This window comes from Megalops cyprinoides, chromosome 11, assembly GCF_013368585.1.
Source record: "Megalops cyprinoides isolate fMegCyp1 chromosome 11, fMegCyp1.pri, whole genome shotgun sequence".
Taxonomy (NCBI): Eukaryota; Metazoa; Chordata; class Actinopteri; order Elopiformes; family Megalopidae; genus Megalops; species Megalops cyprinoides.
The window spans coordinates 22,896,209-22,919,810 of record NC_050593.1 but is presented as its reverse complement, the minus strand read 5'-3'; the positions used below and the strand labels follow the sequence as shown (position 1 = coordinate 22,919,810).

Genomic DNA, 23,602 nt, shown 5'->3' with positions numbered 1-23,602 from the left:
GGGAAAAAAGAACGTCCGGAATGTTCTGGAGTCACGCTCCCGTTTATCTGCTGTGGGAAGATAACCACTAGCTCTTCTGTGAACAACTGCTCTTGTGAGTGTCCAGCACTCTTATTGAAGCCTGCCTTCAGGGAAATGGAGAATAAAGCACTGCATTGTGAACGATGTTTAATAGCTATGAAACAGTCCCAGAAAGGCAGAGGATGAGCTTTTGAATATATACTGTTTCTGTGTACATAACTTTGGATAAATACTAAATGGGACCTTTTGTTTTCATTTCTGACCTTTGCATGGTGTGATGCAGTAGAAACAGTTGTATTGGAAACTACACAATAATCATAAGAGCATTCAGAGGCCTCTGAACAAAACACAAGCAAGTTGCAGTTATTTAAAAACACATTAAGTGTTGTTTCTTTGCTGTAGACATTCCTGCTATACACCCATGAATGCGTGACTGTCGCTGGAGTGTAAATTCATCCCGTTTCGAATGATGAAATGCAGTCAATCTAGTGTTTGGGGTGGACTGTAATGTTTTATTTCTTTTAATAGTCCCCAGTCCCACCTCGCCAAACAGTGCCTGGTGTAGGCAGTAATAGCTGGTTCTTTGTCCATCTGCTGTCTGTTTTATCCAGTTTCGATTTGGCTCGGAATTTGCTTTCTGGTGGACTACAGTACATTAACACTGGACATGAGAGTATTGCTGCACATACAGTTTTGTTTTGATGGATTTTCATGGAAATTTAAAGGGTGTCATTTGGGAATTGTTTATTTTTGCAGTTAGTTGCAGAAATGGTCTGTGCTAAAAATGTGCACATTGTTTGATCCACCACATTAAAATATAAATGTTTATAGTATGTTTGTGCCCTTCGCCATCTGTTGCAATTTTCAGAAAATAACAAAACTGCGATCGTTGAGATCAGCTGAGTAGTTCAGATGTGTCCCCCCCCCCCCGCGCCTCATAATAGTGTTGGTGCAAAAAAAGCAGTTAGACTTTTACTTGTACTGTAAATGGGGGGGGTGGGTGGGGACTGCTTCTGCTCACTATTTGTGACTGGTGTGTCACAACTTTGAACAAGAGACAAAAGGTCTGTAGTCAAAAGGTTCCACAGGCAAGAAGCAAACTGACTCCAGGGGCGATGTTATTGCCAGTAGTAGTTTTACTTAACATTTTAGCATATTGGAGTATAGACCTATTCATTTTAGAATAACAGGGGCTTTGTTTGAAGTCCTACTTTGATCTTAATGACAGATGAAAGAAAGCAAACAGAAAATAAGTATTTATGAATAGATGTTTTGACATTGTTCTTTTATTCTTGCTAACTGCTGATTTTATAGAGTTACAGTACAACCCTTAGGCCTCATAGGTTAGAATAGCCTCCTTGATCCTGTATTCCCAAGAGAGTCCTTAGGCAGTAACAACCCTCATAATCTGCCATTAGGTAACATGGGTTGTAGCAGATTGTTCCCAAAATTCCCTTTCCAGCTTTGCCATAAATGTGGACTTTGTTCCAACACCAGAAAGCAGAATGTTTTTTTTTTTCTTCTTTTTATGGTACTCATAAATTGCTGAGCTCTGGTTCAGCAACCGCTCTCTTGATGCAACTCAGCTCACATGTTAACGGCTCATGGTTTTGAACTTGCATCATTTCATTCTGTCATCGCCAGACAGGTCCCCCATTGTGCTGGAGCCCCCCTAGTTCGGGCAGCTTCAGTTTAAAGGGCGCCTCGCCTCCACCTAGCAAGAGCCTTTCAGGCCGCTCTTTCACAGGCTTTCAGGCCGCATCTCGACCTGAGAGGAAGGCGGCCAGAACATCACTGCGACTCAGGTGTCAGAACAGAATGTTCTGCGCATTCCCAGCAGGTGTTCCCAGCTGCACAAGTGTTGTGGAATGCAGGGGCAACCAGATACTAAAAGCGCTCCTGGATCGAGGCATGTGGCACGATTGTATTACCCTTCCCTGCGAGGAATGTGTTGCGTAGAGACAGGCGGCGGTATCTCACGCTTTCTCATGACCACTGGCCCTACTGCGGCTCATTATCAGGATTACAGAGGCCTTCAGGGCGGAGAGAGCCTGTTTAAAATGGATGGCTGATTTTTTTTGCATAAGGAATTGCTGCAGGCAGCCAGGTTACTGGCACAAAGGCAGTGCAGCTTTGTTTGACAGCTAGGCATAGAAGCCACTGTCTGTTTGCAGTCCAGTGGTTTGGCCAAGCCGCACAATACTGCGGAAGTTGGAATGGAATTACTGAAATATTATGGGCAGTTTGTTTGACGGAGGAACCACATTTATTATCAGAAAGCTTGGAGGTTAAGTCTTGTGCACACATGGAACTCGGCAAAACATGTCGAGTTCGGGCCAGGACAGACTCTGTGTTTCTGGATGTCAGAATTTGAATGCACAGCTGTCTAAAATCCAGGGTAAAATTTCATTTTGAATGAATGACATTTACTCAAAGGGAGTGTAAGTTTTATCAAACATCATGCTTGAATGGAGGATTAAGTTATTTGCTTAATGTATGTACTAACTTTTCAACCAAGTGCCCTCGTTTTCCCAAAAAAGGACAGTTTGTTCACTTGAACCGTTGAGCTGAGTCTTCCCATTTTTATTTGTTTACTTGGACATGCTTAACTGTTTTCAGTGTATAGTGCACTGTTTTCCCAACAAGGACAGACTGCATTACGTCAATTTGTTTAGCAGCTGAACATTATATGCTGTGGTATTTATTTATTTTGTACAAAACCATATTAACACACTATTAATGCACTGTGTTCTATCAAAAAGGAGACGTTTAATATAATATTTGGAATTTGTAATCTGCTGAACTGAGTAAAGGAAAGGTTCAGGCACAGTTGGGTAACAAATAACAGTATTCAACTTCGGGCTAGGTTTGGGAATGAAAGAGTTCGATATGGGTATTGGAGTGGGAAGTTCGGGTGGGATTGGGATTCAGTTTTTATGGTCCGCGCACACTTTTACTTTGAGATCCTTTCAGAAAGTAGTGCATCAAGTTTAGTAAGTGGAGGTTATGAGAAAATCCATTTAATCTCTGGCCTTTTCCCTTCAAAGACCGATTATCTTTTTTTATGGTCTTGGTATTTACTACCTGTCATAAACCATGCTATGCAGCCCAAAGGCTCTATCATATTAGAATATTATAGAATACTATTTCCCAGTCAAAAATGTTATTTGTACAAAGTATCAAAAAACAGAATCAAATTCTTCAACAGTATGTACAACGAATTTCACATTAATGTTGTCCTTACCCAAACAGTACTGAGTTAAAATGCCAATACAACTGACAGTCGCATCACTCAAAAAGTATTACAGTAATATGAGAAAGTGGGAACATGAGTGGGGAAGTTGTGGTCAGCTGGACTGCCTTGCATCTTATCAGTGATACTGGGAGCTGGTCAGCAGCTGGCTGAGGTGGAATGGTACCGAAGGCCCGTCTGGGTATCTGAAGGCAGCATGCTGTATCGGTAGCACCGGTCCAATTGTTTTTTTTTTGACTGGCAGCGGCAGGCAGTGGCCCGCTCTGTCCCGTGTGAGAGGGGAGGAATTTGGAGATGTGCGCAGCTGTCCGGTCCAGAGAGCACGGCCTTTTGTGAGGGGGTGTCGGGAAGAGGGGGGGGGGGGGGTTGCAGTAGAGATTGTGCTCTCACTTTCTAGTATTTTCAGTGTGGAAACAAGAGGGACATGTCTGCCATTCTTTTATTGCCATTTTTACAGGCTATACGAGATTAATCACACACAACTCTCCTCTCTTTGCAGACAGGAAGAGACCAAAAGGAGGCTGAAGAATGTAAGTAGACATGACATGCGTGTGTCTCTGTGTGTTTGTTTGTCATTGTGTCTCCGCATTCATGTGTGTTTGTGTCTACCTTTGTACCTCTGTGTGTTTGTTTGTGTTTGTGTCTGTGTGTTCATTACAGCAGACTGCCTCCCAAACCTTCAGGATGTAGACCCATAATCTGCAAGGCTCATCTAAGCATTGCACTTTGCAATTTATTCTTACTTGGAGAAGTGTTATTTGGGTGCACACTGACTGCAATATAATTTTATGACAGAGACAAAAGAGATTCTGGCCTGTAGACAGACCAGAGCACAGAGTAAAACAAATTTTCTGTAGAATTTTCTGTAGCATCAACAGAGTTTGCCTCACCCCAGGAGGTCAGAACAAGGAGATTGACAGATTTCTCTCCCCCTCTGACCATCTTAGACACCTCTGTTTTATTAATCTGTGACAGTGTGCTGACCCACAGGAAAACACTGTGTTTTTTCCCCCCTGCAGAAACTGGTGTGCTCTGTCTGCTGTGAGTGCTCTGTCAGTATTGTACCTGATCAGCACACTGCTCTTTGAGAGGGGTAGAGGGTTCTGGATGAACACAGAAACAAAGGCCTGTCTGCACCATGGGCCAACAGATAGCCCCCCCCCCCCCCCCCCCCCCCGCTGCCCGCCCACACGTTCAGTGCAGAGCTAGGCACAGCTGTCCAGAATAAAAACGGCTAAATATGAACAGCATTGTATTGAAATATCTTCGCTTCTGAATAGCTGGATGACATTGCCTAATAGTTGTTCTGAAGGCTTAGAGAGATCTCCAATGACAGTATTAACAATGCGTTGAATGAGGAAATTACAATGAGAAAACAAGCTGGTCAATAAATTCAAATGCCTGCTATGTCTGTGCTGCGCTGACAGAAATGTAATTTGCCTTGTTCAAGTAAACAGCTTGAGCAATAGTCTAGAAGTCACTCCCATCTAAATATCAGCTAGGGCTCCCCACCCCTTTTTCCCCAAGTTACACATACTACCACATACACGAGATGCATAAAAATATTACTTTTGCTCAGTTATGTTTCTCTCTTTCAGGTTTTAATAACCATATATTGGCTGGGCAGGAAGGCACAGGTTGACCCCATCTATAATGGACCTTACCTAAACCTGAAGGCGTTTGAGGGATTACTAGGCCTAGCGCTTTCGAAGGTAAGTGAGTGCACGTTTTCTGTGGAATCCCTACTGTATACATACTGTTAGTAGCCTGTGAGTCATCTGGGTTTAAGTGGCTTATGTTGATAAGCAGTTACGTGTGTAATCCCGGTACACCAGCAACTGTGTGAAATCCTCTGAAATTACCTCAAATTATTTCTCCCGCGGTGCATGCTCAGTATGTCTCTATCCTTTGTGGCATTTGAAGTATGCGCTTAAAAGACGGAGGCGGATTTTTCCTGTTGGCCCACAGGGCCCAGACTGTAAAACTACACGCCAAGTCGTAAGTAATTCATTCGCTCAGGTATTTAAATCCGATTTGCTTTGCGCAAGCCCTAATTGGCCACGGCGGCAGCCCGAGTGGCCGGGGTTGCTGTATGCAGGGTGTGTTGTGATATTTGAGCCCCTCGCACCCCGGTGTGCATGTTTTGCCGCTGATGCCTCGCACGCAGACATCCTACACCTGGCCAGTGCAGTGGAGGTTTGGTAATGGGCTCAGCAGTTTGCCCGTCATAATGATTTCCACTCTCACACAGTTTAGTGTCGAGCTCAGTGATAAATGCTTATTTAAATGTAGCAGTGTGTGTGTGTTGTGTGTGTGCTTGCTATATATGCAAGCATTTAATCAGTGTCGTGTCATTACATTTTATATTTTAATATTTTGAATTTGCAGGAATTTTTTCTTGCTTTTACGGTGTCTGGATTAACATACATTATTAGTGGCCTTAGTGTGTAACAGACGGAGATCAAGCACATTGCTCCAAAATGTTTTCTGAACTTTAATTGTTCTTATGTTCTGCAAATAGTCTTAGCGCAGATGTGTATGAATCAGCAGTGAATACCATTTTCTCCATTTTTTTGCATCCCCAAAGTTAGGAGTCACCTTTCAGAGGAAAAACTACAGAACAGCATGCTCTGATATGTTTACCTCCACTGTCAACACAGTGAAGTCTTGATGGAGTGATGGCTTGGCAGAGCAAATGGATTTGTGCACTCTGGTATCATGGATCAGAGGAGGCCCTTCGAGTGCCCTTCAAGCACTGACATCCTCTTCTTCCTCTTCCTCAGGCACTCGAAGATTCAGCCAGTCTGAAGGGCAACGTCAGGGACAGCGGGTTCGGCGACAGCTGGTACGAGAAAGAGGAGCTGTTCCCATTGCAGACTGGTCACAGGAGAGAGGATTCTCTTGACAGTTTAGACTCTGTGGAGTCTAGGACGCTGAGCATCTCTTCAGACGTTACTCTGAAAGGCAGCAGTGAAGGTAGGGGCCCTCTCCCAGAATGTTGTCAGATCCGTTTAGTGGAGGCAAAATGGATTTCACACCCTCAGTCGGCTGCACAGTGCTATTCAGAGAGCTCGTTCTTCTGAGGGTATTTCTGATGGTAATCTGCAAGAGTAGTTTAGTGGATGCTTTTACTGACAGATATATGAAGGAGTCCAGCCACCAGCAATCTGTAAATGATCTGTAATTGGTGATTTGCATGGAAGGTGGCAGAAGCTAACAACTGCATGCTGTGACTTGGTGACCCACCCCAGTCCTGCTGGAGGGAGCAACGCTGTGGGGTTGTGGGTGAGGTACCTGTCAGAGAGACAGGAAAGACAACAGTGTCATGGCTTGCAAACAGAGACATGAGTCGGTAGCACTCGGTTCACTTCAGGTCTGACCTGTTTACAGGCCTCAAGGGGCCTGCTTGAATAGGTCTATTGAAGTCAAAGACAAAATCTGTTCTCTGTTGAATATTAGTATCCGCTGGGTGTTTGTTGTGGGTCTGCTGTGGAGGACATCACAGTTAGAGCAAAGGGAATTTGCTTCTGGCTACATTGGAACATGGGAGTCTGTACCCATCTGTCCCCTTAATGGTATTGTGTAGCTTTGTTTCATACTGCCCATTAAATAATGCTACCAAACTGCATGTTTGCTCTGAGCAGCGGGGAGACTGCTACGGACCCGCTGTGCGTTGTTATGATATAATTCAGCGTCGTTATTTCAATATTGATACAGTAGATCAGATTATTTTTCTATGCAGCAACCAAATTAGACGAAGCAGCAAAAACCAACACTTGACAGGGCGAGTCTCTGCGGAGGCCTTCCTGATCTGTTGCACAATGACTGTTTGATGAGAACGATTCCTGTAAGTTTTGGAACGGAGATCAAATCCACAGAAGCCTTTGATCTGTGAGCAGCTTGCAACACTCTCCTTTTCCAAGTTAAGGGATGGGCAGCTGCATTTCCTCAGGCATGCACTCATTTCAGGTTTATTACATCACCAGGTTTTAATTATTGAATGAAAGTCACTCACTTTGAACAGTTCTGAACATGATTCCTGCCCTGATAGCAAATGTACCTTACATGTACAATATATATAAAATATCTCATTCTCATCTGACAGTGTATCTTGGCTGTCTTTAATGTTTGAAAATGGTGTTTTTTAGTCTGAAAGTCTCTTCAGTTGCTATCCAAATGAGAGGTAAAGACATAATTTTCCAAAATACTATCCATAAGTGGTTTAGTGTTTCTAGGTTTCTGATCCATTTTCTAAAGTAGGGACATGGATTTTACTTTTGGAAAAAGTAATTGCGTAATGCCCTCTAGTGGTTGGCTGCTGTAACATAGCCACCACTATATTATAGTTACCGCACTATATTGCTGCTCATATAACAATGCTTTGTAATGAGCTTTCACCAAATTCACCTTTTATCTCAACATGCTCAGACAGATATTTAGAAAGTTTTAGAATGTTTTTTTATTGTATATAAATAGTTTTGTTATTAAATGATATGGTGTACTGTATCGCTCTGTGTTTAAGGCATTCATACCCTTACAGTCCGAAGGAACCGCTTATCTGTCTGCGTTGAGGCATTGCTCAAAATGACACCTAGCCGCCAGTAATAAAGGCTGTTTTCCACTGACGCTTGTCCAAAGACAGGGGAACGAAATGTCCCACAATTAGCAGGTCTGTCCACGCTCACCTCTGTGAGACATTCTGGAACATTCCGTGCAGGCCTGTAAACGAAAATGCTCCGTGTTCCATCAAGGTGGCGTCACTGTTTGTGCAGCAGGATCTGCGCCGGGGCCCCAGCGCCACGGGGCAGGCGGACCGGGGGGCCCCCTTCACCCCTGCTACCCCACCCCCTCACCCTCTTTCTGCCCCCCCAGGCTGTGGCAGTGACGCAGAAGCAGAGCTGGGCTTCAAGATGACGGACAACAAGGACTCCATCACTTACCGTCGCTCGCTAGTCATCGAGCCCAAAGCCACCGCGCAGTTCAACCAGTTCCTCCCCAGCAAGGACAAGCCATCAGGCTACGTCCCTGCACCACTGCGAAAGAAAAGAGCCGAGCGGAACGAGGATAACAGGAGGAGCTGGGCCAGCCCTATGTACACAGAGGAGGATGGCACCTTCACCAGGTAATGCCTGGCTTTCTAGGCCTGTTCTGCTCTCAGTTGTTGCTGTTCTGGGTTTATGTAAAAAGCAATGTTTGGCGAATATTAATGTCTTCGTACATACATGTAGAATTGTCATCCAATCGCTTGGATGTCATTTTAAGCCCGCTTCACTACTGAAAAAATTAACCACTGTTCTTCCAGGGAAACTAGCTTTTAACCGGTTTTAATTTTCACTTTCCTGGAAGGCAAACTGCTTCCTTGGCTAATGGAGGGATGCTTTGCCACCAAAATTTTGGGGAAGTTTCCTGTTCGGATACAGTTACATGTACATCAGTTTCATGCCCACTGCTGACACGTAAAATATGCTTGAAAGCGCGTCACCTCATGCTGGCTGTCTGTTGGTTTTTGTGCGGTTGTTGACTGCTGTTGGTCGTTGGTCTCAGTGGAGGCGGGACTGGTACAGACCCCTCCCCTCAGAATGGGCATGGCCCACAGAGTACCCCGCAGGCAGCCTGGCCGCAGTGGCCGTACGAGTACGACAGTGAGAGCGACTCGGACGCCGACCGGCCGGACCCAGACCTGGTGCTGGACGACTTGGCCAGCCGCAGGTTCCGCAGCCCCTCCCCCGTGGTTCCGCCCAACTTCGCCCTCCCCATGAGCCCGCTGGAGGCGGGACCAGTCACGAGAGCCCCCCGGCCGTTGGTCGCTGTCTCTAATGCTCCACGGCAGACGCTGGCCTCCCCCAGGTCAGACACCTGCCAGAGACGCGCGCTTGTGTTTACCTTACTGCCTTACAGAGAGCCCTCAGTTCTTTACATTCTGTGCTGCCCGTAACTCGGTTGGTTGGTTTACTTTTATTTGTTCTCTGTGTAATTTTACCAGAGTCCCAGATAGGGAAAATACCATTTAGTTTCCCACTGGTACCCTGTTACTACCACAGAGCCTTTGGTTTTTTTTTTGGTTCTGTTGTGCCTTCCACTAACTGTGTGCTCCTCCTGGAGATTGTGTTTAGAGGGCATGCGTTGGGTTCGTTGCTCTGTGCTTGGAGTGCGTGTGTGTGCGTGGGGAAGGCGCTGTCGCTCACACAGTCGGCTGTCTCCCGAGCAGCCGCGCGTCGCCGCCCCCGCAGCCCGGCAGGGCACGGGAGGACGTTGCGCGGGACATCCTGCTGAGGGAGCTGTACGAGGACTCTGAGGAGGACGACAGCGAAACGGGCTACGCCGACCCCGTTCAGGACGACCTCTACACGCGCAAGGTGGGCCTGAGCCTGCAGGCCTCCATGAACGTGCCCTACGATAAGTTCCTGCCCAAGTTCTGGACTCCCGAGGAGGACGTGCACGTGCACAAGATCAAGCTGGGCTCCCAGCGCCGGCCTTGGTACAAGAAGATTCAGGGCTTCAGGTTTGTCCTGAGTCAGGGAGGGAATAGGGGGTATCCATCAGTCATTACACAGCCACACCAAACCCAATGCACACATCTCAAATAATCAGCACACACCTGCATGATAGCCCCTCATCACTCTCCTCTGTCCTCACCTGTTCTGTAAATCAATGCTTAAATGCCCTACATCTCTTAATTTACCTCTCAGTAAGGGTGTTCTCAGATCTGTGTATGCCGCCTTGGTGAGGGATTGTATTCTTTTATGGTTCGGTGAATGCATGTAATTCTAATCTCTTATGCTCACTTTTGCTCATACTGTTTTCCCTTCTGGTGGTTTAGTATTGCAGTCAGGCATGGCTTGTCTCTCTTCTCCTCTTCCCCCCTTCCTCTGATCCCCCTCTTTCTCTCTCTCTTTCCCTTCTCTGCACCTTTGTCTGTCCACCCTGTCTCCTGGCTGTAGCCAAAAGAAGTCGGGCTCGTCGTCCGAGGACTCGGACTGCGATGTCAGTCCCTGGCTCGCACCTTCGTCACCTCCCCCGGCACAGTCTGACAAGCCAACTAGTCACCCACACGCTCCTGAAGGCTCCGCCCACCCCCAACCCCCCGTGGCTCAAAGGTCGATACCGCTACACGATCATGAAAGGACAGGAGAGCCCTCCTAAAAACACAGCTACTGTAGAGCTGACCCCGGCACACTCTAATCTTATGATAGTATTGAACTAATATTCTCTAACGAGCACTTTTCTGGTCCATGACTTGGATGAATAGAATACAGTCTGACAATGGTAACATGTAAATATATAGTGCTTTGACAAAAAGGGATGTTGCAGATACTTTTGACATACCTCAGTACATATGTGTACCATATATATGTACTATGCGTGCCACGACATGCTAAGCTTTTAAAATAAAATGCTTTAATTTTGAAGTAAGGATTTTAAAGCTATCGTTATGCATAAATGACACCAAAGGCTTTTTTCTTCTAAATCTTTGAACCTCTCTCTCCTTGGCTCTGCTCTGGTTTTCTGCTTTACCTGCACTTAAAACGCTTTTCTGCTCTTCTCTCCTGTTGCCCTCCTTCAGCACTTGCACGCAACCACACACGGTCTCACAGCCGTACACAGACCTCCCTCACTCAGAGCACCCCCGAGAGGGCGCGGCTAGGCCCGACCCCTCGGCCGGCCCCAGACTCGTTAGGTGCAAGAGTGGTCCCTATCTAGGGCCCCTGCACGCTCACGACTCCTATGACATCCTCCCTGACCTGGAGAACGACGACATGTTCGCCCGCCGAACCAAGGCCTTCCACAGCTGCGTGGATCTCGTCAGCTTGAAACCGGAGGGCGGCACGGGCCCCTGTCCGGCTGCGGAGCCTGGCTTCACCATCGTCACACAGCCCAGACGGGGCAAGCCCGTCGTCCCGGACGTTCAGAGAGACGACGTGCTCTTTCGAAAGGTCAGCACCGGCAAAGAGAAACGGCCTCTCTCTGGCGATCCCGACACTTACAATGCTGTGCCCATCCCCGAACCCTGGGCCCTGCCCGCCAAACTCCGAGACAGGCTGCTGTGCTCGCCCTGCCCCCCAACTCCAGAAGAGGAGGCCGGAGGAGGCGGGAAGAGGGAGGGGCATCCTAAAACTGATGACATGCTGCTCAGGAAGTTTGGGGCGGGGCCTCGCCAAGGGGCGGGTCCACCCTTCGCCCCCTCCGTTCCCTCCTCCTGCAGTGAGGGGGACATGCTCAAGTGGCAGGCCATCCGGGAGGCGAGCCGTCTGAGATACAAGAAGAGGCTGATGGTGGAGAGGTTAGGTTTTTGAACTCTAAGGAATGGCTGGCTCTGCATCCGCGTCTTTTCGTTCTCTCACTCTCCAGGTTGTCTTGATATGATTTTTTAAAAATTATTATTCCATGCGTGATTAAACCAAAGAATTTCTACTTCATGCTTTAACGTCTGATATTGGAGTGCCTTAAATTGCATGCAGCATATGCAGTTTATGAATGATGGACTTTACAGTCAAAGGTCTACAAAAACCAGGTTTATATCTTTTCACTTTTTAAGTGTTTCAAAGGCGGTGGGAGGTGGTAGACTATCTTGCGTACCATAACTCACTGTTACACCGTCATGGTGATAAAAACAACCAAACTTTGCTTCCAACGGTCAACCTCAGTAGAATCTGAATAACTCCTATATAACACTAAATACTAACAATGAATTTACCAGTTAAGAGCCCCCCATGTTAGTTTAACTTTAGTTCTCCAGTAAGTTTAATTAACTTACCATGTTAGTTTTAATGAGGGGATAAATGGTGGTAGAGAGGCACAACATGAGTGTGCAATAGTTTGCTGCTGTTTATAATTCCTGAACCTGGACAAAGCTCTTTCCACAGGGATTTTGTAGGCTGTCTGTAGCCAGCCTCATCTCTGTGAGGAAGAGACAGGCTTTGCATACAGTGAATGCTATGATACTATCCATAATTTATTTAACATACTATTTATGAAAGAAATACATGGGAACTTTAGTTTCTGCCATGCCCAAAATAGCGTGAAAACATTTGTTGATCATCAGATCGAACGAAATGTTTTTTTTTTGTGTTGTTGTTTTGTTTTTATTTTTCTTTTTTTTCTGCATAAGGATGAACTTTGCCTGTGACATGAGTTAAAATTGTACTAGTGCTTAATAAAAATGGAACGGGCTTGAAAGCAGTTGGCATGTGTGATAAATGCTTTTGGAGAAGGCTGCCTCTCAGAGTTGCACCTACATTCAAACGGGATGGTCTTCATGTTCCCTCCTCTGCAAAGGAGAATTCACACATACTTGAAAAGACAGGAATGCAACACCAAAGAAGTGATGCAAGCTTTAAGGGTGACTAATATCCATGTGTAACTGAAGCTCCGCTGTCAGGGGGCTCGTATCAGTACCTGAGCCAAGTGTTAGGCATGGATTGCTTCTTGTGTATGTACATGGCATGTTATACTGCTGGTTGAAATTCCCCACTGCCATGTGTTTATGTGAAGGTTGTTACCAGCCTGTTTTTATTTATAGATGTCCATAGTAACACCTTAAACCCGCCCTTTTGATCCTGCGGTCACTGTAACCATACCAACCAGGGTTAGATAGACACATGCGTCATGGGAGATGGCAGTATGCTCAGTGAAGCTGGAGCCGTGTTATGAGTTCAGTTTTTTGCATCATGCCTGGGATTGTTGGCTGATGGCAGTGTTAACACTCTGGGGTAGCTGACTATTGAGGGCTGGTTTCGCAACAGTTATTTCTCAACAAGCGCATTTGAATTATTCTTTTACTGTCACTCAGTCAGTTAAAAGCAAAGGCATTTACCGTATACAGATGCATCTACCAGTGGTTGTGAGAGGTTAAGAAGTACAGTGGCATCCAAGTTAGATCCAGTTTGCCTATTGTTGTCTGCACCTCCAAGTGTTGTTGTCAAACACACACTGCGTGTGAACACCCATCCATCTGCACAGTGTGCCTCGGAGGTGTGATGGCTGCCACTCACACACACACAAAGGTGTTCATCAAAAGGAATGTGAAACCCAGTCAGGAGTGCCTGGTGCTGCTGTTGTTATGTTTGCTTGGAGTGACGCCTGACTCTTTACTAAGGTACTAATCATGACGAGATGCCATTGACCCTGCCCCACACTGGGCAAACACCCCTCCTTTTGTGACCGCTCTAATCCAACCAACCACTGATCCAAACGAAAGCAAAGGCGCTCGGCCACCCCGAATGTGACCTGGTTTGTCTGTGGTTCTCTTTGGTCTCCTAGACTGCTCCAGAAGCGCTCAGGTTACGACGGGTGAGTTTGATCTCCGGTCCTGGAAGGCCAAGCGTTTGTGTTTTTTTTTTTTTTTGCGCGCAGCTCTGCGTCCGTCTGCGTCCGCTCTGCCCTGCTGCCTGTGCATTTTGTTTAGATCCGCTGGCTGGCTGGCTCGCTCACTGCTGACTGCTGGTGCGCACGTGGCTGTGTATTTTGCAGTGTGAATCCCGGGGGGGGATGTGGGGGGGACGTGGGGGCAGGGGGGGGAGGCGTACGCCACTGTTACAGCAGAAAAACAAACTCTAGCAACCATGTTCTCGCTGTGTAATCCATCCAATAATAATATCAAAGTAAAACGTGTTGTGTAAGAACAGAAGCACATCGGCCTCAGGAGATGGTTATGGGTACCCAGCAGCTTGATTAATTGTTGTGTTTCTCCACAGAAGGTAAGTTTACCTCTGAAAAAGACTAAAGCTGAAAGTGCTGTTGCCACCTAACTACTTGTTTGTTTGTTAGTTTGTTTTTCAGTTTTTTTTTTCTGTTTGTGCGCTTATCGGATGGCTAACGTGTAACACATTGTCCGCTGCAGCGCATTTTTATCCTGTCTCGGCATATTTTGCTAAGCTGCGTTTGACATGTTTATGTATATTTATGCTTGGCTGAAAAAGCCTGAAAACATTCTCTGTTTGCGCTGTCTTTTTTGTGCCATTTGGTTAATATTTAATAATGTGTTCACATTTCAAAAGCAAGCCGCTGGTTTGTTAGAATTCAGAAACTTCCTTATCTGAATGTTCTCTGCTGCACTGCAAATATGAATGCCAGAATTTACAGTTTGAACAGCCCCCATGCTACAGAATTAGAGGCACAGTGCTCTCCAAGACAAAAGCAGAAGCTGTAGTTACCACACTAGATACTGTGTTCTTTAGATGGCAGTGAATACTTACTTTAATTAAGGTGCCCTCAATGGTTAGTGGATGTATTAATGCAATGATAGAAAAACATTCAGGCCACAATTATGACCTAAATGTCTGCTTTTTCTTCAGTGGTTTTCATGCTTAAATTAATGCGTAAATTAATTTCTCAAAGTTAAAGGCAGAGCTCTGCATTTAGATTGAATGTGGGCATGGATGTCATTCGGTGCTGTAGTGCAGCAGATACATGTAGGATACAGAGCTCAGTTATAAGGAAGTGCCTGGACAGGCCAGGCAGCTGGTCTGCTTCTGCTGAACAGAGAGTTTTCGCTCATCTACTGGCAAGATCATCCCTGTCTAAAGGAGGTGGCCTGACTCCTTTACGATGGGTGCTGATTTTGGCATATGCTCATGTGTAAGTGCACCACCAGAAGAAAGGGGGCGCTGCTCTGCAAGATTAGCCTGTGACGTCCGCTCACTGTCTTTACAGGAGCAAGTCCATGAGTGACATCCCTGTGGATCCAGCGGTGCTCCGGCAGGTGCGCTATGAGGAGCTGCAGAAGATCCGCTCCCAGGTGAAGGAGAACGAGGACAAGTGGCAGGATGTGAGTGTGTCTGCCGTTATGGCCGCCTTGGGGGGAGGGAGGGGGGGGGTGACTGAGGCCAGAGGAAATCTCTGGTGGAAGGAGAGTTAGCAAATGCTCTTATCCAGAGCGACTTCCAGCACAGCAGAACATAAGTGTATCTATTCAAGTTGAATAAACAACAGTGTCAGACCAGGCTAACAACCAGACCAGTGAGTGTGAGCATAACACTATTCAAGCCCTACCTAAAGTTAACTTGTGATATTGATCTGATAGACTCCTGGAGGTGGTCCCAATGCACTCTAATTGGGGATTGACATTTTTGAGTTTGTTTCGGCCTAGAAAGCAAATATCAGATGGCTGTGTGAAAATGTCCAATAGAATGCAATGGTCTGGATTTGATATCCCTGGGAAATAATGCTGCATTTCTGCCACATAGATTAATTCCCTTTTGATACGGTATACATGGCAGGGAAATAAACAGCATGTTTCAGATAAACAGAACAAAATGCCCATGTTTCCCCAGGGAAAGGGGAACCCTTGCTCCTGGTGTTCTGCCAGGGGACAAAGTGTAGGCCTGAAAATAAACAGCCATCTGAAGGCCAACGCACCAGCCCAAGCCCACTTTCTTTTAAGGAGGTCCCTTCCCTAGAATTAGAACCTTCACATGAACCTAAAAACACTTTAAAAAGAACCTTCCCATAAACCTACCCTAAAATGGACAGAGTTACAGCATCAGTCTGGCTTAGTAACCGTAAATGAATCCCAGCTTATCAGATGGCTATCTATCTGGCTATCTATCTTCTAAGGCTGTAGGCATTCATTGTGCCCTGCTGTCAGGCTCTGTCTTAAAGCCTAAATTAGGTCACGATAAGGACCCAATTCACACGGGACTGGAGGTGTGGAGCAGACAGAAGTAGGACACCTGCGAAAGAGGTCCTCTGGCTGCCCATTTCCGAGCGGGCGTCGGGGCTGGCGGCATGGAGGCTAAGCTCTCTTTTCCTTCGTCCCCAGGACCTCACCAAGTGGAAGAACCGCCGCCGCAGCGTCAACTCCGACATCATGAAGAAGAAGGAGGAGCGGGAGCAGATTGAGCTCATGACCTCCGGGAGCAGCAGGAGGTCCAAGACCTTCAAAGAGATGCAGAAGGAGAGGTAAAGTCGCACCCGGCGCCGTCTCTGTGCAAATCTTTGAAAAAGCCATGCATTTCATTGAACTGCAGAATGGTGTGTGAGTGAAAAGAGCCAAGGTGAACCTTTTCACAGGGAACAGAAAACCCTACTCTTTTGCATACAGCATGTTACTTTCTCAAAAATGAATGGATGTTTTTTTCTGCTCATAATTGAAAGTCATATGCGAGTGTGTGTGTGTGTGTGTTAATTCCTGCTGGTTTCTCAGAGAAAGTGCTGCAACTCTGAATGATCACTCCACTATTTGTCCCCCCTGCCTCAGGTGAAAGTGTAATCTGATATTTTAGTGCTTACTCACACCCCTTTCCTCCCGTGTTTCACTCCCCAGGGAAAGCAGAGAGCAAGGCAGGGAAAGCAATGCCTTTTCCGCCAGTATGGACGTGTTCTCCGAGCCCCCGTCTGCGCCCCTGCCCCAACCCCGCACCCGAACTCTGCTGGCCCGCAGCTACACGGTGGACACCCCCTACATCTCTGCAGAGCGAGCTGCAGCTCCGTCTGCAGCATCTGTGCCGGAGGACAAGGGCCTCCCCACAGTGCCGGAGACCGACAGCACCACCACCACCACCACCACCACCCAGAGGGCTGCCTCTCCATTACCCTCTAAGACCAGCACTGTGCAGCCCCCTGACACCAAGGAGCTTGACCGGTCTAGCACTGTTCAGTCCGAACCAAATCACACCAAGGAGCCTGACCGGACCAGCACTGTTCAGCCTGAATCCACTGACAGCAAGGAACATGACTGGACCAGCACTGTGCTCAAAGACGAGACCAGCACCGCCCTGAAAAACCAGAGCATCGCTGCCCTCGAGGGCCTCACCAGCACCACTCCCACCAACCGGTTCAGCAGCACTCTCCCTGCCTCGACCAGCGTCGGCCTCGCTGGCCCAACCAGCACAAGCAAGACAGAGGAGAGCCCGGCTGCTCCCATCATCAAAGCTCCTGAATTCAAGAGTCCCTTCAGCAGGGTGGTGGAGGACCAGAGCTCCAGCGTTTCCTACAGATACAATTCAACGGATACAAAACCAGGGGTATCTCGAATTTCTGCCTCCCTCCCCAGGAGCTACCAGAGACCGGATAGCGCGCGCCTCACCTCTGTAGTTACACCCAGGCCCTTTGGGACCCAGTCCACCCGGATCTCCTCCCTGCCCAGAGCATACACGGTGAGTAGCTCTGCTTGGGTAAGGTTCTCGCTCAGGCAGCTCTCAAATCACAAACACACGTGGGTGGGATGTTGCTGCACGCTGCATTCCACGTGAAGACCTTAAGTTACCTGGTGCCAGCTGATCTGTTTACAGCTCTCGTGAATAATGAAACAGCCCGACGCACAGTACAACTTACCACTTACACAGTTAGCTCGGGACACTCTCATCCTCTCTCCTTTAAGTGCAGTGCTTATTGAGGAACTTGGAGGTGAATTTGTTGGGTAGGTTCTCCATGTGCTTGGGTAGTACTCTGTCAGTAGTCTTCATATAACTATTTGTACGAGCAGTCAGATTACGTGCACTTCGCATGTGTTGCTGTTTTAGAGTGAGATTATTGCCAAGTTATCCTTTCAACACTTATGAACCTCAGGTGGACATTGGGATCCCAGAACAGTTTGTCCCTGCCCCCCCCAAGGGACTCTCTCAGCGATACCCAGAGGAAAGACGGACAGTTTTTTTTGTTGTTCTTTGCAGCTGGACGACTCATACAAGCGCTTCAACGGTGAGACTGATTCCCAGAAGCCGGCCGCCCCCAGCCGCTACAGCCAGTTCATGACTGAGGACGAGGCTCGCTCCCAGGGCAGCTCTGCACAGAGCAGCAATGAGGACGAAGAGGAGGAGGACGAGGAGGAGGAACAGCAGCAGCAGCAGGAGGATGTGAAACCAGCCTCACCAGCCCCACTGTCTGTTCCCCAGTCCAGCGATGATGGGCCAAAGCCGGCGTCCATCCCCAGCACTGCCCTGGAGAGTGAATCTGTGCAGGTGAGTGACCAGTCCATCCTTTCAGTCCATCCTGAGCTCTCATGCCAGGTATTTCCAACATGTTATAAAATGCACCAGATTATGTGATCTGATGAGAGCAATTGGATCACTGCTTTTAAGCAGACACTTACAAGACACATTTCATCTCTTGGATCATTATAGCACAACACACATAAGGAATTTGTTGCCACCAAACTCCAGATTTTTAGAATGGGCAAAAAGATCAATAGGTCTGGATTGCATGTTTTATGCTATAGGTCTTGTGTTACATAATCTGGCCATGAGTAGATACCTGTTTAACAGTGAAGACCATGCGAGGGAAGGTTCTGTGAACATTTATAGTGCTCGGTCTCCCATAGTCTTTTAGCACGATGAGTGGATCAGTTTTCCACAGGAAACAAGTGACACTGGATCCTGAGGTGTCACCTTCTGTCATTTCAGGAGTGCTACAGTGACATGAGGATCAGCCTGAACCAGAAGCCGAACAGCAGTCGGGACTTTGGCTTCCAGACCAACTGGGACTCTACTGGTGCCTTTGTGAAATCCATTCAGCCAGGTGACCCTCTTTTGAGTCTGCAATGCTTGGTCTTGTATGACACCGTGTAAGAAATGTTAATGTTCTCTCCCAGCTGTACATGTTCGATGGAGAATCTCTATTTGTACATTTGTTCTTTTGAACTGATGTCAATAGCATAAAAGTACAACATATAATATGACAATATAAAAGTATAACAATGTAGTTACAGAACTTTCATGAGAATAACATACTGGTCACAATTCCCTATGATATCTAGGCAATAATAAAGTGGAATTCTGGATGCTGGAATGCGCTTGCTTACTGAGACACCCATGGATGTTTAACACAAAAGGACAAACATTTTCCTTTCCCTGTAGGAAGGGTTAAAGAACAATTCCTCAAAACATGCTCAGTATCCATTCAGTCCAACTTCAGCTCAGAATAAACCTACCAGCGCCCGTAATGTACCACCTCATCACCAATTATTTCAGATATTTCAATGGTAGATATGTGGCAGGAATGATCAGAATTCACATGCTCCTCTCCAGTGGGCTCCCTCTGCTGCCTCCTTACAGCACATGCCTATGTAGGACACGTGCTGTCAGGGGCATATCTGGTGAACATGCTTTCTTGGAAATACTGAAATAGTATTCAGAAATTGCAGTCCGATGACATGTTGCAAGTTGCAGGAAATAGAAATACGCTTTAAAGATCTGTTGTGTAGATGAGTATGTTGGAGTGAGGGGTTATCGAGTGAGATACTCCACACACACACACACGGGCTCTGTGTTAAATGGCACAATTAGAACGTGTAACCGTTCCTGGCTCCTGTGTGGGCGTGTCCTGACCGGCGGTTGCGGTCTGATTGGTGTGTGGGCGTGCAGGCAGCCCAGCGGAGCAGTGCCAGCTGCAGGTGGGCGATGAGGTCCTGGCGGTGAGCGGGCGCAGGGTGTCGGAGATGAGCTACGAGCAGTGGAAGGGCAGCATGGACGCCGCCCTGCAGGAGGGCTGCCTGGTGATGGACATCCGCCGGCACGGGAAGAACCGTAAGTCAGCTGAGCTCGCCTGCGGTCCTCGCGAACGCTCTGTAGCCTGTTCTCTACACGAGCCCTTACATCCATACATCCATACATACATGCAGAGCATATCCAGATGAAACCGTCACCAGGAGGAAGTGCTATCAAATGCATAAGATGGGAAGCCCAGAGCTGTGAATCCATGGACATGCTCTGAAAACCATTGTGCAAAAATGTGGTGAAGTATTGGTTATGTCCAAGTACAAGAATTTGGAAACCAGTTGGCTATGGCCCAGTGTGGATCTAACTTAGACTTTCTGAATTAAAAGAGCCTCTGTAATGATCCTACTCCGTACTTAGAGGAGTATCTAATTCTGTTGAAGATGTTTAAGCTTTGAGGTGGCATGTTCTTTGCTTTACTTCATGTGACTCTTGAAACTCACTGGTGAACTGTAGTGAAGGCAATTGGAAAGGATTGTGTCCCTGTGTCCTGGTGACCCTTTCATCATTATGTGGGTGTCCGTTTGCTGACATCTGTCGGTCCCCGCGGTGGTAACATGTCTTTCTAACCTGTGTGTATTTCGCGGGATTAACTTGGTTTCTCAGATTTGTATATGGTCCATTTTAGTTTAACTGGTGTTAGGATGTGGTACTTTTGGAGTATATCTTTACCAACAAGATTACTGCTCTCACACTGGCTGATCATGCCCAATAGTGGAGGGCTGTGATATAGATGTTGAATGAAATATTGTCGTATCATAAACAGCGTATGTCTGGCTAAGTGTTCAAATTTACAACCAGTTAGGCTTGAAGCATTGCAGTGTGGGTAATCCTGTTGGTAAAGCTGGTGTTGTCTAGTCAGATGTAGCATGCATGGCTGGGGAAGGTGGTCTGTCTGTCGTCCCCACTCCACTACTCTAGTAACCATGGTAGCACTGTAGCTACGGCTTCTCTGCCTTGCACTTGCGTGTCGCTAACGTGCATTCCCCATTATTGGGGCCAACAGTGTCTCTTTGAAACTGATGTTTTTATGCCATCATCATGCGTCACTCAGACTGGGACAGAGACCTACCTTCCCTACCATATAAAAGCCGTAAGACCATCAATCTGACAAGTATGGATCCAACACTTGTAGGTCCCCCTGAAAAGTACATCAATGCCTGCAGGGAACTTACTCCCCAGCCACCCTTGGAAACCACTGTGAAAAAAGCCAATACCAGCAGCCAGCCTACAAATGTGAGTACCCAATGGAAACCAACAGACGAATCACATTCACAGATGTCATTATAATGTGACAGTGGTTGACTTGTTGCAAATCATTAAATTCCATGTTTGAATGGATAGAAGTACTCTATCCAGTATTCCTCCAAAAGACTGTGGCCTGAGATTTATGTACTGTACTAAATGATACTATTCTATACTGTACTATACTACACTACATCTGTTCCTGTTTTATACTTAATTTAGTACATCTGGTCATTTTTTTAATTCAACCTCTCAGAGGTCAAGCGAACAACAACAAAGAATATAGCATCCCCAATATGCATTCCACAATATGGAAAATTCAACTATAGCTAGGAATCACATCATAGCACACAATCAACTAGCCAGTTCTAATAGTATTTTATTCTCCTTGTCTCCCCTTGATCTTAAAAAGTCGGCGGTTTATAAGTGTATTGTATAGAATTCTTTAGTAAATGTGCAGAGTGTGGTCTCCCTTTTGCAGGATCTGGCATCTAAAGGCATGAACGGTGGTTTCCGTGATGAGCCCGTGGCCGAGAAAACCAAAGGTAATTAGCATTGCGCCAAGAGCAGTGTTCCGCTCCGCCTGCATTAACATGAATGAGAAATGAGAACGAATGTTTCCCTTGCACATGTAATTAAAATTTGTTTGGTGGCTATGCTTGGTTTATTTGCCAGCCGGTTCTGTGGTGTGAATTTGATCAGCATTATTGATCTGAGAGACAGAAATTTGAAAAAAAAAAAAAAAAAAATCATGAGTGCCTAGTAGTGTTCTGAAATGACTTGTGTTGATGTTTAAGTTGAATGCGACATGTAGACTCATCCTGTCTTCCTCATATTTCCTGTCCCTCTCTGTTCCCATGTCTTTATCTCTCGTGTAGAATCTGAGCCCATTTCTTTGAAAAACTTAAAAAGGAGATCAGAGTTTTTTGAGCAGCAAGGTAAAGACTGGGGGTACAGGTGAACACCGATGATGGCGAGCTTTTCTCTGCCTCCGGCTGGGCTCTATCTGGTGCTGGGCTCTACAACCTCCATCTCTTGCCGCCCTCTTACGTAACCTAGCAACGTAATGCATCTGTTCTCCCTTCAGGGTCCGCAGGGCTTGTGTTCAGTTCGCTGGTCTACCTCTGTGGTAAAGGGTCACGTGTGCAGTGCTACACTGTCACCCACAGTAACGACACGCCGTCTTTATATAGCAAGACATGCATAGGTGTTGCATGTAGGTGTTTCATCACATGATCGTAGAGTTCGGAGGGCTAAAGAAAGCTCTCCTTGTGGTTTTATACACCACATCACTTCATTTTGTATGTTGTGTTCAGTCACAGACAAAATTATTAAATGTGTTTGGTCAGACACTGCATCTACTTGTGATACTTTTAAAGGAAATTATCCCTGTTTTAACATGAATGTACTGTAGGTTAGACAGGCAAAAGGGGGACAGATACTTTTGTTAGTGGGAACATATACCACAGTTCTGAACATTCTACTGGACGGCGTGTCTGAAACCATAGCAACATATGTAGTCATTCTGATGTTCTGTCCACCTCCGTTCACTCTGACTTGGAGAAGCAGAGGCGGTTGAATTAATATGCCAGGTTAGACTCACATGGATGTGTCTGTCACGTACATGTGGTATGTTGATATGGTGTGTAGATTGTGCAAGACCTTCTTCACTTTGCATGCTGTGCTGGGCATGTCCCTGGCCTTTACTCCGCATACTAATGGCCAGCGCTTCTGCATGTTGCAGTATGTTTTCAGTGACTGGTGTGTCTTTCCATCTGGTTGCGTTTTGTAGTTTGCATATTTATACTTTACAGCATATTGGTTTTCCTCTTTGCATGTTGCTGTGAAGCAATCTGGACAGTTGATGCATGACTCTTTTGTTGTTTGGCAAATTAGCTTTGAATGTGGGGATTAACGAGTGCCAGGGTTAAATATTTAAATATTTTAATGTGCAAGTGCAGCAGTTGCTAGCGATATATGTTCAAATCAAGTTTCCAGTCAGTTTACCAACCTGGAATCTGAAATAGACACATAATGCAGACTTGATTTGAACAGTATTTGAACTGCAGGGCTTTCTGTTGGACATACAGGCAGGTGTATTTGGAGATTTTGATGGCGGGCGTCACAAACAGTGCGCTGATTTCTTCTACCTTCTCTTGCTTTCTAGGAGGTTCAGAGTCTGCCATATCAGATGTAAGTGAAGACCATCCATCATTTCATCATTTCTGCAAGCTCCTGTGTGTTAATTCACATGCCAACATCACATGTTCTCTAATCTGCAATACTTGTGTTTTTGCTCATTTTTATAATTCTTTTTGTATGGATGGAATGCCTTTCGGTGTTCCCTAGCAAACATGTCAGCAGCAGCCTGGTGAGCTTGCACTCAATGTGCTGGTGGCCATCAGTTGTATTTTAACCATGTTTTGTGGTCTCAGAGAGTTAAACCACTCTCTGTGCACGGGAGTAGCAGGCAGTACCCTCTTGGAGATTGCAGTGTTCATTATTTACAAGAGCTATCAGTGTTGAGACAAATAAGCTGAAATTATGGGTTATTGTGCTTGCATTCTGCTACATAAATGTGAGGAACTACTTTGTTTGCCTAATTTTTCCCACAATTGTGTGATGACAGCAGTCAACCGTTTCAGAATGT

General features: G+C 46.4%; 1 protein-coding gene across 1 annotated transcript in view; it reads left to right on the top strand.

Annotated features, from left to right (window-relative positions):
• Positions 1 to 23,602, top strand: part of lmo7a (LIM domain 7a) — a 66,295-nt gene that overhangs the window by 31,925 nt on the left and 10,768 nt on the right. The window contains exons 6-24 of the mRNA XM_036539974.1: positions 3,774 to 3,804; positions 4,873 to 4,986; positions 6,058 to 6,250; positions 8,147 to 8,396; positions 8,819 to 9,121; positions 9,483 to 9,776; positions 10,216 to 10,371; positions 10,839 to 11,555; positions 13,535 to 13,564; positions 14,927 to 15,041; positions 16,035 to 16,174; positions 16,539 to 17,370; positions 17,887 to 18,174; positions 18,616 to 18,730; positions 19,576 to 19,737; positions 20,843 to 20,943; positions 21,434 to 21,497; positions 21,831 to 21,890; positions 23,120 to 23,145. Coding sequence (XP_036395867.1) covers positions 3,774 to 3,804; positions 4,873 to 4,986; positions 6,058 to 6,250; positions 8,147 to 8,396; positions 8,819 to 9,121; positions 9,483 to 9,776; positions 10,216 to 10,371; positions 10,839 to 11,555; positions 13,535 to 13,564; positions 14,927 to 15,041; positions 16,035 to 16,174; positions 16,539 to 17,370; positions 17,887 to 18,174; positions 18,616 to 18,730; positions 19,576 to 19,737; positions 20,843 to 20,943; positions 21,434 to 21,497; positions 21,831 to 21,890; positions 23,120 to 23,145 — 3,991 coding nt within the window. The remainder of the gene's footprint in view (positions 1 to 3,773; positions 3,805 to 4,872; positions 4,987 to 6,057; positions 6,251 to 8,146; positions 8,397 to 8,818; positions 9,122 to 9,482; positions 9,777 to 10,215; positions 10,372 to 10,838; positions 11,556 to 13,534; positions 13,565 to 14,926; positions 15,042 to 16,034; positions 16,175 to 16,538; positions 17,371 to 17,886; positions 18,175 to 18,615; positions 18,731 to 19,575; positions 19,738 to 20,842; positions 20,944 to 21,433; positions 21,498 to 21,830; positions 21,891 to 23,119; positions 23,146 to 23,602) is intronic.